Source organism: Cheilinus undulatus, linkage group 6 (assembly GCF_018320785.1).
Source record: "Cheilinus undulatus linkage group 6, ASM1832078v1, whole genome shotgun sequence".
NCBI classification, from domain to species: domain Eukaryota; kingdom Metazoa; phylum Chordata; class Actinopteri; order Labriformes; family Labridae; genus Cheilinus; species Cheilinus undulatus.
Window position 1 is genome coordinate 34,230,839 of NC_054870.1, and position 15,633 is coordinate 34,246,471.

A 15,633-nucleotide genomic window follows, 5' to 3' on the forward strand; every position below is an offset into this window, starting at 1 on the left:
GTTTTTATAATACATGTAGAAATGTCTTGGAAAGTGCACAATTTGTGCTCAAATACAAGCTCACTTATTTTGTCAGTACTTTGACACAGAACATACGCAGTAAATCAGACCCACCTGAACACCGGCAGTCACAGAAGTGAAGCACACATTCATTGTGTATCTCACATCTTCATTTTGCCCCTGTCCTGACCCTGAATTTAGCACTCCCCTGCAGCCCAAAGGTACTGCCCCACTCTCAGTCCAACATGATATTTTCATAACCCCCTTTCCCTGGACACCAGATCACCATCCAATTAGGTTGCTTTAAACTATCAACTGACAATCAACACCACAAGCTGCTAAGGACATTCCTCTCACAGCTTGCAGCTGCTTCTCATGCGTGTCTGTTTCCATTTCTTGTTACGCTGAAATTAAACATGTGCAGAGCCATCTTTTGCCTGGTGGATGACTGAAGCCTGGCAGTGTGAAAATAAATCACTGAGACAGTTAGTTAGAGATTGTGTTTCACATACAACATGGCTGATATCAAAGCAAAGGCACACTCAGTTGTCCTCAACTACATGGAAGCAGCAGGGGACAGGTGTAACAAGCTCAGATATGAAACCCTTGAGGACTGCGAAGGATGATTCATGCTTACATAAGGACTATTTTAATACAGCCTGAAGTGTTGTGCTGTTTGGTTGTAACACGGTGGTTAGTGAATGACACTAGCACGAAACACTTCCTTTTAACAGTGAAATTAACTTGTGTAGCAGATTGTGGCTGCTACTTTAGTTTGAGCTCATTATCACTGATGAGAAGAGTGCTGCGTGCCTGTGTGAATCTGAGTTTGATGTAAAAAAAAAAGTGGTGTGTGATCTAATAATCCTGTTTTTAAAAAGTGACTTTGCTGTACGAAAGATCAGCATTCTCAGGACTTTTGTTTCACCCTTGGATACAGACAGTGTATGACATGAATTTAAAAACATGTTGAAAACACTGCTGCAGGTAGATATGAGGAAGAAGGGGTTATAGCTTTTGCAAAGTTACTACAGCTGTGGGATTGTCAATTTCAGATTCACAGCTGGCATTTTACAAGCATGTGCGCCTCAGCAGCCATTAACAGCTGACTCGGTATTCAGCTTTTGAATATCTAAATAATCAGAATATTAAATGGGCTTGATGCTTCTCTCTAGCCTTGGAGAGCAGTAAAATATGTGTATTTAGTGATGGCTCGGTTACATTCTGCAGCAGCCTGCCTGTAGTTCAGATACATTCCTATTTTCAAGCTGATTTAAGCAGTTAACTCATTTTTTTACCCAGTTTAGTATGTTAAGCTGCACAAAAATGAAGAGAGTGGGCCAGACTCTCTGAGCAGGGTGGCCAAACTAGGGCACCAACTTAAGCTGGGTTGGCATGAAGTTTATGTGGGCACACACACAAATGAATGCCAGTCATTCAACCCTGTCTCCACTGAGCATGTCTACTTTAACCACAAACATAAAACTATTTTAAACATCTTATACTTCTGTGTATTTTTAAAATTCAATAGCCACAGAACCCAGTGGAAATAAATGAATAAATCTTCTTAGCTTCATTTGTTAAAGCACCTGTGAGGAACAATCAATTAGTGTTGATTTTGGCACCCACTAAGACAAAGCACTACTGCTTATTATTGTGCTGATTTCGTCTACATAACAAAAAGTCCTGTCCTGCCTTTTTAATGGTCAAACATATCACTTATCTAAAACTTGGCAGTGAGAAATGTAAAACAGTCTGTTTTGACTGTGTGCAATTGATCATTTTGTCTGAGATCTACCCTAGTGTTCAGAAATAAATCATAACAACATGAAATTATTGTTGCTGATGGTCTTGTTTGGTTTTGAAGGTCATAATAAGAATACGGCATCAATTTTAAAGAGATAATAACTATTGGGAGCTGGTTTAACTCAGCTGTCAGAGAAAGCACCCATGTTCTGAGGCTATCGTCCTCAACGCACTAGTCATGGGATCGAATCCCGATCTTGTCATCATCCACACTGACACTGTGCAAGTCCCCTCTCCTTCTCCCTCCAAAGATTTATGTGTACAGACAGTGAAGCTGCATGTATTAAACAGGCAAACTGGGCTAATTGGTCCAAAATGACCTATGAACTCCCACACAGTCATGGGGACAAAAGTGACATCGTACCATGAGCAGTCAAAGCTTATTTTCTGAACAAGGTGGTCTATTTAAATATGATCTCTCTCATGACTGCAGCTTCATCAGTGCTGCTGGCAAAGCTTCACCTCCACAACCCCAGCCACCTTCTTTCTAGCCTAAAGCTTGTATTGCACACTTATATTTACCTTAATGCCATAAGAAGTGGATCGTTGCCAAACTAAATATCATTGTAGAAAAAAGGTGGGTGAGTGCTACATAGGTCAAAGGTATCCAAAACTATGTCGCCGGACAAGAGGACGAAGATAATATATAAAAAAGGGAACGATGACTTGCCTGTTAACTTATCAAAAACACTCAGGCAGTTATTAAACAGGGATATCTACGTGTTTCGACTCCAACGAGTCTTCATCAGGACAACGCATTGATATCCCTGTTTAATAGAGGATTTTTACTACATCAGAGTGCCTCCGATTCTAAGTTCTGACTGCCATCTAACACTATGGACTGTTTTTGATAAGTTAACGGGCAAGTCATTGCTTTTTTTAAATATCATTGTATTTTCCATCCATCCATCCAGCCATCCATCCATCAACCCACCCACGCCTGCTGCCTGGCTAACCCAGGGAGCATCTTTGGAGCTGAACCTTCATAGCAAAGAAAAATTGTATATCTGCTTTGTAAGAGAGAATGGAGAGTGAAGAGTGTTCCTAACCGAGTCATGATTTTCTTTCTTTTTTTCTTCACAAAATAAGATAATAAATCATTCTTGTCAGCTGTATCCTTAAAGAAAGCCCAGATGGGATTGATTTATTACTGTAATTTATAATTTTTTTACAGATCAGCTTCAGTATCAGAAGTACTCCAGGAATGTCTATTCAATTGCAGAAAAAACCTAGACATAACACTTTTCATATTTTTAGTCAACATTTGTGAAATCAGTGAAATAGGTGGACATTTTAGTAACATATTTTATTTAAGGGTATTATTTATGACTTGTTTGCTATATTTTGAAATGAGACAGTAGTGGCTCAGTCAAGTTTTGGTATGGACTATCATATGATAATCGGAACTGGTTCCTGAATGCAGGATGCCAGTTCACTTCTAATCATAGTAATAGGTCGCCTCTCTCACTAGTCTCCTTGTTGCACAGACACTGAGTTTGCAAGGACAGCATGATCAAGGCAGATTTACACATGTGCCATATTCCTTCGATTTAATCAAATTTTGGGGATGTTCAGTGCCTTGAAAAACTTTTTTTCGTATGCATCCCCTGACTTACACTTTTCAAAAGCCTTTTCTCTGAATTGCTCGGCATGTTCTTTTGTCTTCATGATGTAATGGTAGCCAGGAACAAGGTGATCCCCATTTCACTAATTGTGAGACTGCTAGCACCAACTGAATGAATACGGTCTGTCACTTTAAAGTGGACGAATGTTTAGTCAGTCACTCATTATACACAACATATTTTTGTTTAACATTACTCAGTAGAAAACTGTTTTCACTTTGACATTTTTTTGTTAAAAAGCCAGTTTATATTGACCATGATTGATGTATAAAATCATTAAAAGGGTAAAGCATCCCAGAGGGTGAATACTTTTTATAGGCACTGCGAGTGCATACCCATATGATGCTGGCTTCAATGTCAATATGACCATTACTTTTTGGTTAGCTGAACAAGTTTTTTGAGTAGCTTTTGTAATCAAACAAAGGTTCTACATACTGTCGTGCTGTTGTTGGATTTATTTTAGTTCAAGTGCAGCTTTAGCTTCATGTTTTAGGGCAGGTGTCCCATTTACAGTGGTGAAGTCCTTGTTGTGCTACTCACTGGTTTGACTACCAACACTGAACTATTTTCTGCATGTCATTGCACTCTCTCTTCCACATCCCCCCTTTTTTGCAGCTGTCCTGGATAATAAACAATTATCAGATAAAATCTTCAAAAAGTTATATTTAGCTTGCAAAGGTACGCTTTTAGAGTAGCTTCCCCAACACTGCCTGTCTGTTTCACTCTCATCTTTTCATCTCACGTCAGCCTCATGTGATGTTAATAACTCATTCCCACTGACTGAGTCACTCATCAAGACCCTGTTCCCCAAACTAATTATAACATAACAATTAGTAACAACATTATCTCCATCCAAACTGGGGCCTTTGTTGCTCTGTCTCCCATTATCCTGCTTATTAATACTGACAGTGTGCTTGTCTAAAAAGGCATTGCATGCTGTTGTGTCCAACAGAAGAGCAGGTGGAACAGTGATTGCCAGAGCATTGAGTTAAGAGCGTGGATGCAGGTCTTTGGAGATTATCACAGTTGAATGAAATACTGTATGTGCCATGTAGCAGCTCAAGGGCCTCTTCTGTTGATATATCCCAATAGTGCCTCCCTCTCCTCTGCTCTGTAGTCCTCACCTTTCAAACCCGTTGTCCCCCCACCAGCTGCGACCTTTACTCAGAGGGGCCAGCAGAAAGACTGTGTGGATGTGTATGTGTGTGCGTGTGTTTAGAAGAGGGGAAGGCAGAGGGAGTTGGCATGGCATGAGGCTGACTTATCACCTCACTCATTGAAATAGGGTTGACAAATGTCCGAGTTCAGATCAGACCCAAAGACTGTCAGTGTTTGTCTTATGAGTGGAGAGAAGAGTCCTTTTTATCTTTTTATTACAGGAATGAAACACTCATCCATGATCTTTTTTCATCTAATGATGGGGCATGAAACCATCTGCTATTGGGACTTCACCGGACAAATTTTCTCCTTTTCTTAGTATAATAGTCTTAGTTTAATCGGATAACACTCCACTTGACTTGGAGATTTCTGCACAAGAGCTGCAGATGTGTGCTTTGTTGGAGGGTGCTGTCCTGCTCAGTGCGCTGATTCAGAGTTAGAGCTTGTCGCTGAGGGACTTTTCAAAGTGAAGGATGGATTCTTGGGATACAGACTCAGAGGATTCATGCGATTGGGGCGACTCTTCTGAGGAGGCACCATCATCAGAGGAAGATGAACCCGACGCCAAATATGATAAAGAGTAAAGCCTGATCATGCAGTGATGTGTGTTGCAAGTGGAGTGATGATTTCATTGTTTGCTACAGCCATTTATAGAGTGAGTGAAGTGGCAGCAGCTATGACCCCCTTATCATTTATTTATTATTGACTTGAGCTGTCAGTCTGAACAAAACTGTAATCTGGCTTTTATTAATTTATTTTGCAACATGCCTCTACTAATCAGGCCCACAGCTGTGCGATGCTCTACACTTTTTGCACCTGTTATTTTTAATTATTTACCAACTAATACCTTATTAACATACTAATATCTCTTATCAACAATCATTGTTAGAAATGTAAGCCCTATGCCTAAGTTGCAGCTGACAAAGCTGGTCTTGGACTAAATCAAAAGCCTGCTGAAGAGGGGCGCAGGTGGCAGAGTGGTTAAGGTGCGCCCCATGTACGCGGACAGCCCGGGTTCGAAGCCATGTAGTCTTTGACCTGATCATTGACAAAAGTTTCAAGCACTTTAGGCTCAGGTTTTTACAGGACTGATGCACGCTGTGCTGATCATGATCATGATGATTTACTCTTCTGCATCAAAGCTACTCTGCTGTAGTGGCCTATGCCATCACTAGCTCTACATACTTGTGCTTTGGTGTGTCTGTGTTGCTTTCTCTACTTCATCAAAATCTTAGTGGGCACACGCATTTCTGTGCTAGTTATTTTGCCAGTTTCTGGTTCAATCACATGCTCTGCTTCTATGTAAACAGGAAACCATAGCAACTGAAACGGAGCATGTTATGTTGAAGCTGATAACAGCCGATTTACTGTGATTAATGCAACGAAAAAGAGGGATGAGACAAAGGATGCTCAGTTAAGCAGATGATAGGGGAATTTTCACTCTTGTTCGGCCACTGAGGCATGGAGGAGGAACTGCTCCAATATTATTGGATGTTAGCAAGTAGATTTGACAATTTGGTTTGTCACCAGTCACCATTTATCCCACAGAGTACACATGGAGGAGTCCGATGGGGCCCCCTAAGGGAGGTTTCCTACTGTTATTGCCAGTGGGGGGTTCAGTACACAGTTACAGTACTCAAGTAAAAGTACTGTTACTTAACAATAATAATTACTCAAGTAGAAGTAAAAGTACTCATAAAAATAAGTACTTGAGTAAGAGTAAATAAGTACCTTATTAAAAGACTACTCAAGTAGTGAGTAACTTCATTTTGTGCAATTTATTAAAACATATTGCATTACAACATATTATTCGGGGGTAGTACTGTAAACTGCACATTGTCATAAATAAAGTGGAGACAGAGCCTTCAGTGCTGCAGCTCCCACCCTCTGGAACACTCTTCCTGCAGACATCTGTAGCGCTCCATCTCTGGACATTTTCAAAAAAACATCTCAAGCACCACCTGTTCACCACAGCCTACAGTCTTCACTAAACCACCCCTTACACTCATCCTACCCCTCACATAGTTTTTCCATGTCTATGTGCTCCTGTAAAGTGTCCTTGGGTTTCTTGAAAGGCGCTATATAAATTCAAGATATTAAATAAAGTAGCATAACTTGCCAAAAGGAAAAGAAATAAAAAACTTAACTTATACACAAAGCAGCAGTCAAGTTATGTTTGTTAATCACAATTATGGGATGAATAATTCAATATGAGAAAAAAACCAGACTTTCTCATAATAGTTATCTTATTTCTACATGATGATTTTAATCTCACATATATTAATTTGTACCTGGCAGTTCTTACTTTTCAATCACATTTTATTTATTTTATCATGTATATATAATTTTGGCTCATATACAGTATATGAAATTATGACTTTTTGCCCTTTTTTTAAAATTTAATTTTTACTTTTTAGCTCAAATTTATGAATTTTTATCCTGATTATCACTCAACAAATACAACCAAAAACAACTTTAGCCCACTAGCCCCACGTTATAACCATGTTAGGTATAATCACTGATATAAGAGATATGCCATACACACATGATAATAGTATCACCTACGATGTAAATAACGCTGTGTAAAATCACATTTGTGGCAGAGTTGTGAAGGTGGTTGGACACATGACATCATTTATCACTAACACAACTGTGTCTTTGTAGTCTGCAAGTTAAAACAGAGATTTGAACTTATACATTTAGCTATCAGTGCAGTCGTTAGCTTGTTTAGCTAACTTACCATAACATGCTTTCTTAGATTTGACGTGCTGTTTTTGAAGCTTCAGATTTCCATCATTTTAGGCAGACACAGGAGGCAGCACATTATGTAGCTGTTGTTCCTCATCGTTTGAAAGGCAAAGAGTCTTAATGTTGGGCCAGGGATGAACATGCTCCTCTGAAGGAGCTGCAGGTATTACATCTACAGCCATTATCTCCAACTGTTGATAGTTAAGGGGGAGTGGTCAGTCCTCCGTTTACTCTGTGGTGCTGAGGATTTTACCTCACGCTGCTGTGAGAGCTCAGCTGAGTGTAAAATAATACTAAATGAAAATAACTTATAGACAAGTAAAAGTAGTGAACAGTGCATGCCCAATGTAACGGAGTAGAAGTATCGTTTTTTAATCACAGATGTAACGGAGTAGGAGTAAAAAGTACTCTGCTCAAAAACTACTCTCAGAAGTAGGATTTAAAAAAAAAGAACTACTCAAGTACATGTAATGGAGTAAATGTAACGCATTACAACCCTCCTCTGGTCATTGCAAACTGCCCATTTAAGCCACTGCTGTGGTTTAATATTTCTGAGCCCTCAGGGATTCCTTGCTGCCGTGGGGTTCGATTCATATGCCCTCCTTGCCTGTTAACAAGCAGCACCTCCGAATAAAACAAAATGACAATGAAACTCCCCAAATTAAACTATAAATACCAATGATTTAAAATAATTTAAACAGTGAAACAGCAACAAAATCAGATTAATGAAGCAATAAATGAATCATAATTTGATTTTATAATTATCTTTTCATGTGAATCCTGAATGTGTTGTCTTATCTGTTTCTCCAGGGAGGACATCAGGACAGCCAATGTCATTGCAGCCGAGGCCGTCACCTGTCTAGTCATCGACAGAGAGTGAGTATCAACATTTTCTCAGTTTCTTTAGCATTAAAATAAATGAATAAAACCCAAAGGTACCAGAGTTCAGTGGATGTCAAGAGCAGCCAACTTGAGCCCCTCAGTCCAACTTTCTAAAGCTTTTCTTGCCTGTGTAAAACACTTTAATTGCCTCTATGTTTGAAATGTGCTGCATAAATATAGCTTTCTTTGCTCATTATTGTCAGGCAGGAATGGCCTCCTGGAACAGGCTACACAACTGCAGCTAAAACATTAAAATATACCAGCTTTTACACAGCAGGGAAAAAAAGGTCCTCCTTTAGATGTACTTGCTTTTGATTTTCACCCTCAAAAACAGGTTTTGGTTAAAGCATTCAATAAATTCTTGCTCTGTTAATGATGTTTTATGTGACTTCAATCATACAAGCTCTTCAAAAAGGAACTGATGATGATTTTAGATGTGAATATAAAATTTAACAGGAGCTATTTCACTGAATGGCAACAGGAGATTATTTTAGCTCCTCTGGGGAACTTTTGTTTTGAGCCCATTTTGGCGCCTCCTTGGCAAAGTGTTTGGACTAAACTCACAAGCAAATTAAATAGAGAACAGTTCATATTTTTATGCATTTTTACTGAAATATGTAATTTGTTTAAATAAAGTGCTAAGATGTAACAACAAAGTAAGTTTTCCTTATAATTAGATACTACACAAAAATAGGTGTCATTATTTACCCAGAAACCTCCTGAACTTCTTATTTATTTAACATTTTAAGATTTTTAAACAAAAATAAGTTCAGTATAGTATAGTTTTCAGTGACAGTTACTATTTTTTAGATCCCTAGCTGTTCCTGCGACAGGTTTTAATTGTGCAACAGCAATAATGTATTAGTAAAGGCTGGAGCAGCATCTGAAATAGCATTTTTATTATCTGTATGGTCCACTACAGTCAGCTCAGTATTTGGGAGTTGGAAATAGGGTATGAGTGTGTGATTTCAGATGCAACCATGGACAATATAAACTGATTAGACAAAAATATCCTGTGAGACTCTTTTAAAACCAATACCATGTCACATATCATATCATGAGTTGACAGAATTGTTTTATCTGACCAATATATAATCATATAATCATAATCATAGTTTGACTTTAGAAAGACAGCGTGATGGGATTCTTTTTAACAAAAAAAAACACTACTTGCACATACAAAACAAGCCTGCACTGTGGTGCTTTAATTCACCAGCTGCAATGATTGTTTCATCATTGATAACATTTTGGTGACATTTAAAGAAAATCTCTATATTTTATGGCAGTATTGTGCTCAGTATACTCAGGTCACCAAAGGAAACAGTAAGTCTCCAGTTTCTACATCCAATCTGAAATCATGTGGGGAGAACAGGGAGACAGATGCATACTGGGCGTGGGGAGGAGATTGTAGATGATATCAGCGTACCCAGGACCTCCCTCTGCCCTCAGGGACTATGGCAAGCACAAATGGGCCATCTAGAACAAGTGGAGGTGATTGTGAATGAGTCATAGAGCACTGTGATTACCACTGGCTCTCACTGTGCCTGTCCTACAAGCAGATAATGCTATCACAGCCCCAAAAACTGCTCAGTGAGTGTAAGCCTGTGTGCCGCTTAAGTTGGAACATTTCTGTGCAGATGCTGGGTAGTTAATATTTAAACCTATATGTGCATTTCTGATACATTAAAACAAAAGCTTGCAGCATGAGAGGTGAGCTACTGATATTTATAGAAGCTGTGATGGACAAGAAAGGAGCAGGGAGTTACAGTGGAAATAATACAAAGAATAAAAATGATGAGCAGAAAGTCAGAAACTCAGAACAACAGTAACTGTAGCAGCCAGACATTAAAAAAAGAAAAACTCAGAAAAAATCCCTGCTTGCAGGCATTATGGTCTCAACAGGAGAAAACACCAGCTGTATTACATCTTCTGGCTGACAGCTTGATGAGCCTTGTGCTAAAACCATCTCAGTTATTTGTTCTTCCAGGATGTTTGGAGTCTTTAGTATACGCAGCCATACTTCAGAGAGAAATGAGCCAAATCGTTGTTATTTTTCATGTTGCAGCTCTCCCCATGGGTGCAGCTCTGGAGGATTTTATTTCAGGGAGTTAGCCTATCAGGTAGCCTATTATTCTGCAGTCAACTTCTCATTTTAATCTTTAACTTTCATATCCTGTTTGATAATGAGAATTTATGAAGCTTTGGCACATCCAGGAGGCTAATTATTACTTTAATTTCATTAAGAAGGCCTGAAACCGACAACATGGTGACACTTTTTCCTTTTAGTTAAATAACTTCACTGACTAATTACTTCTGGGGGAAAAGAAAGGTTGTCTTTGGGATTTTATGTGTAAAGATAATTGGAAAATATTAACCGACTTTTACAAGAAGCATGCTCTTTCCTCTATTTTATAATTTGTCATTAAAAAGGACATCATGTATCCTCCTCAATCTCCATGTGCTGTCACACTTCTTCTGGGTATCTTTGTCTTCTTGTCTGCTCTTTGTGATTTTTAGAGGCTCATCTCTAAAAGCAGACTGATGAATATTTAATACTAACTGGCAGTGTATTTTTTTATGATGCTGCGGTCATATTGGATCAGCCTCTTGTTTGGATTGCCTGTAGAGTATAACTTTACTTTCTCAAAGCTTCTTTCCTTTTCCATGTTTAACAGAGTTTTGCTGCTGTTTATGCCTCCATACTGGTGATAGCAACAAGTACCCTACAAGATTAGTATGTCCAGTTAGACCAGCTGAAGTCACATTTTTCTGAGTTGTGGTTATTTTACTCTTTGCATACACACCTACAGTGCTGTGAAAAATTATTTGCCCCTTTCCGGTTTTTCTTTTCTTTTTTTTTTTTTTTTGCATATTTGTTGTACTTAAATGTTTCAGATCATCAAACAAATGTAAATATGTGACAAAGATAGCCTGAGTAAATACAAAAGTGGGAAAAAAGCCATTCAAACCTACTGGGCCTGATGTGAATATGCAATTTTAAAAAGCAACACCTCATGCCATGATCAAAAGAAATTAGAGAGCCATTATTCACAAATGAAGAAAACTTGGAACAGTGATCAACATTCCTGGGAGTGTCCAGTCTACCAAAATAACTCCAAGAGCGCATCAACGACTCAACCAGGACATCACAAAAGAACCTACAACAACATCTGAAGACCTGCAGTGCTTGCTTGACTCAGTTAAGGTCAGTGTTCATGATTCAACAATGTAAAAGAGACTTGGCAAAAATGGCATCCATGGGAGAGTTCCAAGGAGAAATATTCTGTGGACTTAAAAGATGAAAGTTGAATTTTCTGGAAGGTGTGCAACTTGTTGCATCTAGTGTAAAATTAACACAGCAATTAAAAAACACAGAACATCATACCAACAGTCAAACGTGCTGGTGGTAGTGAGATCCTTTGCTGTGTCAGGACCCAGACCACTAGACATAATTGATGGAACCATGGATTCTGCTCTGTATCTGAATGAAGGAGGATGTCTGGCCATCAGTTTGTGACCTCAAGCCCAAGCCCGCTTGGGTTACGCAGCAGGATAATGCGGCTGAATTAGAACATTTCTGCAAAGAAGAGAGGGACAAAATTCCTCCACAGCGATGTAAGGGACTCATTGCCAAATATTGCAAACACTTACTCGCAGTTGTTGCCGCCAAGTATTGCACAACCAGTTTAGCAGGCAATCCCTTTCTCAAATAGGGCCAAGTGGCTAAGTTGGATGGCTTTTTTTTAACCTTAAATCACATTTTGTATTTACTTCGGTTATCTTTGTCAAGTAGCAAAATTTGTTAGATTATCTAAAACATTTAAGTTTGGCAAATGCTAAAAAAAATAAAAAAATAAAAAAATAAACATCAGGAAGGGGAAAGGGGGAAAATACTTTTTCAAAGCACTGCACATTTGCCCTAAATTGGCTTCGATGTTTTGAACGGTCTCCACAGTTCTAGTTCCAGGCATTGACCCTGAAGTTGATCAGCTTAAAAGCATAGAATGCAGTTACTATTTAACATCATGAAGTGCAAGAATCTGCTTGCACCAAAAGTAAAACCTGGACAGTGCTGAAATTTACTAAAGAGTTTAGCTATTGATGTGTTCCCCCTTTAACACTCAACCAGTTTGGTCCTTACTTACTTAATTGTACTATGAGGAGTGGGACAACCAGAAGAGTTGATCTAGCTGAACAGGGGCGCATTGCCTCCCACCGTAAAAGAGTTGAGAATCGGCAGAAATTTTTACACCTTTTTCTCTTCTGAATTCTGTAAAATAAAAATATGGTTCAACAACAATTAATAAGCATTAAATTTAAGCAAAACAATGACCATAATATTTGAAAACTATAGTACAGGTACAGACAGATGGTGTTAACATACAGTGCATAAGTTTTAGGCATGTTTAGGCCAAAAAACTGTGGCTGAAGTGAAATGTGTAATGGCGAGTAAGCCCACCTTAGGGCACCATCAGACGAGACGGAGGATTGACACATCCCGAGTAGTGCTCTGGATATCCTTGCATTATATTACAGGAAAATAATTTGTTGAAAAAAAGAAAGCTGTCTGGGTGGTTGTGGCACATTGGACCCTGTGATGATTCCTTATCACCCTACATGTCTAAAACTTATGTACATGACTGTAGAAAGAGTATGAAAATAAATGTGGTTGGGTGGTAGAAGACTACACATTTACTGGAAATCTTACATAAAACATGCTCAAACTAAACTGACTTGAAGCATTTTAGTCCTGGGAAATGCAAAGCACATTTTAAATCAAAAACCACTCCACATACTTTATTGTTTACTGGGTCTACTTTATTTGAATGACTGTGCAGAGGTATAGGGTGACGCATATTAAAGCTGACAAGAGCTACTTTTATACTGCAAAAAAAAAAAAAAAAAAAAGAGCAATGATAATGAGGTTTATAATGTTGGTTTCAAAAGACACACCAATTCTTAATATCTAAAACTTTTAAATTTTTTTCATTTGTGGATTTCAAAACCACTCAACTGATGTTCAAAGCACAGAATACCAGGCATGAGTCAGAAAATGTTTCTGGAAATAGAGGGAAGTACTCTGCAGTTATAATTTCATACCATTTGTGAAGGGAAATTTTTGTAAAGATTGTGTTGAAATTTAACAAATTTCAGACAATAATGTAGATAATAATGTTGCTGCTTAAATGTGTATGTAAGAATAAACTGTATGTTTGAATGTGTATGTAAATGCGCTTACTATTTTCTGTGCGAATAATTTACCGTAAACACAGTAGATCAGTCGATAATTGAGGGTATAACCAAGAGATCGAATTATATCATGATGAAGTTTTGATCAAAATTAACAATAAACAGGTAGAATTAAAAAAATCTATTTTTATTCATTTTCACTCAAACTGTGATGACTATTTCCTGTTTCTTGTGGTCCATTTGTTTTTAAAAACAAGTAATTAATCAGATTTGGGCATTATTTCCTCAGTATAATGATTCCACCTCCAGTGACAGTAGTGCTCTAATTGAGCTATTGCCATAACTTGACTTAACTATGCATGTAAATGTACTATCACAATCAACAAAGATTCCTCCTTGTTTGAAATGTTTGCAATCACATTAACTAAACTGAGAATTTGGAGTCATATATGCATATCCAACACTGACAGTCTCCTTCACTGTGATACATGTCTGAAAGGCAGTCCTTGAAAAGTGATTAAAAAAGAAAGTACTGATAACAAACTTTACTTGAGTTCTATCTATTAGAGTCTTGCACTTCTTTCTGCCTCAGGAAAGTTTTAACATTTACTTTCTGTTTTGCAGTTCATTCAAGCATCTGATTGGAGGTTTAGAAGATGTGTCCAGTAAAGGCCATGAGGATGCTGATGCCAAAGCCAAGTAAGAAAATGATTTATTTGTGTGCATGAATCAATTAACAAGCCAATTATGAAAGTTAATCTCATTGCTTTCTTGCTTTGGGTTTGTTGTGGCTTTTAAAAGTCTTTTGTTTTTATTCAATTAATTTTCATAAATGAGTTTTCCATCCCAGTAACCTTTAAAACGCTGCGCCACATCACGACTGCACTGTTTAAAAAAAGAAGAGACGTGCGTGCTCCAGGCTGGACATTAATGCATTGTGCCTTTAGGTCTCTTATATAACAACACAATACCCGTGTGGAAGGCCAAAAGCAGAGGCCATGACCTCCGCCTCTATTTCTGGAGGAATTAATATGTACTCTATTTACCGTTGCTATGGAAACAAGAGACTACTGAAGGCTCAGGGCACCTTGGCATTGAGGCGGGCATCTTGGGGTTCAGACGGTTACGTGTTAGCATAATCTGATACCTTGCTGGCTTGGTGCAATGTTGTGAGTCAAGGTGAGGAGAAAGAAGAAGCCGGTAATGACAGTTTACAGAGAGCGGGAGGGCAGGGGCAGATTATCACCTCGGGAGGGAGACAAGAGGGGTAAGGAGAGATGGTGAGAGAACAAGATAGGAGACTGAGAGGACTACACTTCTCTGGTACCTTGGATTTTAAGCTGTGTGTCAGTCATCTTTTTAGAGCACAGCAGTCACTGTTGGACACAGACCCTGAGGAGAGAGATAAGACAGGTATGTGGAGGGGGGCATGACCTGGGAGCTTATTATGGCTTACTACTATACGTTCTTTGCAGATGACATCACACAGCAGCAGAGAACTCTCCTTGGGGGGCAAGAAGGGATTTCTTTATAGAGAAACTCTAACAGATAGGCCATGTTTGAGCTGTTTATGACTATACAAAAAAAAAAAGAAAACTCACAGAGAAGCAGAAGCAGAAGCAGAAGAAGCAGGCAAGAATTAATAAAAGCCTGCATCTAAAGCCTGTAGAGCAGTGTCACACAACACTCAGGGATGCTCTGTTTACACCAAGCGGTCCAGTTTGGTCTAGTACAGTTTTGCCATGGATCTTGCCCGTGTTTCCTCAGCTCATGTTTGTCTCACCAACTTCTGGTCTTGCTTGTTGTGACAGGAAATCAGTGTCTTCTAAGAGATGCAGATAATTTGGCTCCAGCCAGTAGAGCTGGATGTTTGCCTCCCAAATTTTGGTCACAGTTTGGCTTTTAAATGCGGACTAAACAATGAAAAAGGATGGAGGAAAGGAAACTGGCACTTAAACAGAAGCTGTGGCTCACATTAAAGAGCTTTTTGGTAGCACAGGCCTCGTTTATTATCACTGGGTCGCTCACTTCACAAGGTTTATTAGGTTGATAGTATATCAATGTTTCATTCAAAAGCATGTTTGTGACAAATGAGGGACTTTCATATGTGAAATGAGCACAGCTAGCCTCTTAGCTCAGTAAAAGATTACTCTAGACTCTTGTCTCCCTTCATCTGGCTAGATGGCTTCAAGTGCATGTACCCTCAAACTTCCACACATTCAGATTC

General features: G+C 38.7%; 1 protein-coding gene and 1 long non-coding RNA gene across 3 annotated transcripts in view; one reads left to right on the forward strand and one right to left on the reverse strand.

Annotated features, from left to right (window-relative positions):
• Positions 1–15,633, forward strand: part of LOC121511176 (cGMP-dependent protein kinase 1) — a 165,228-nt gene that overhangs the window by 134,202 nt on the left and 15,393 nt on the right. For both annotated transcript variants that reach the window (XM_041789771.1, XM_041789770.1), the window contains exons 8-9: positions 8,145–8,210; positions 14,031–14,105. In XM_041789771.1, the coding sequence (XP_041645705.1) occupies positions 8,145–8,210; positions 14,031–14,105 (141 nt within the window). The remainder of the gene's footprint in view (positions 1–8,144; positions 8,211–14,030; positions 14,106–15,633) is intronic.
• LOC121511178 overlaps positions 1–15,633 on the reverse strand; it is a 172,779-nt gene that overhangs the window by 76,109 nt on the left and 81,037 nt on the right. The window lies entirely within an intron of this gene.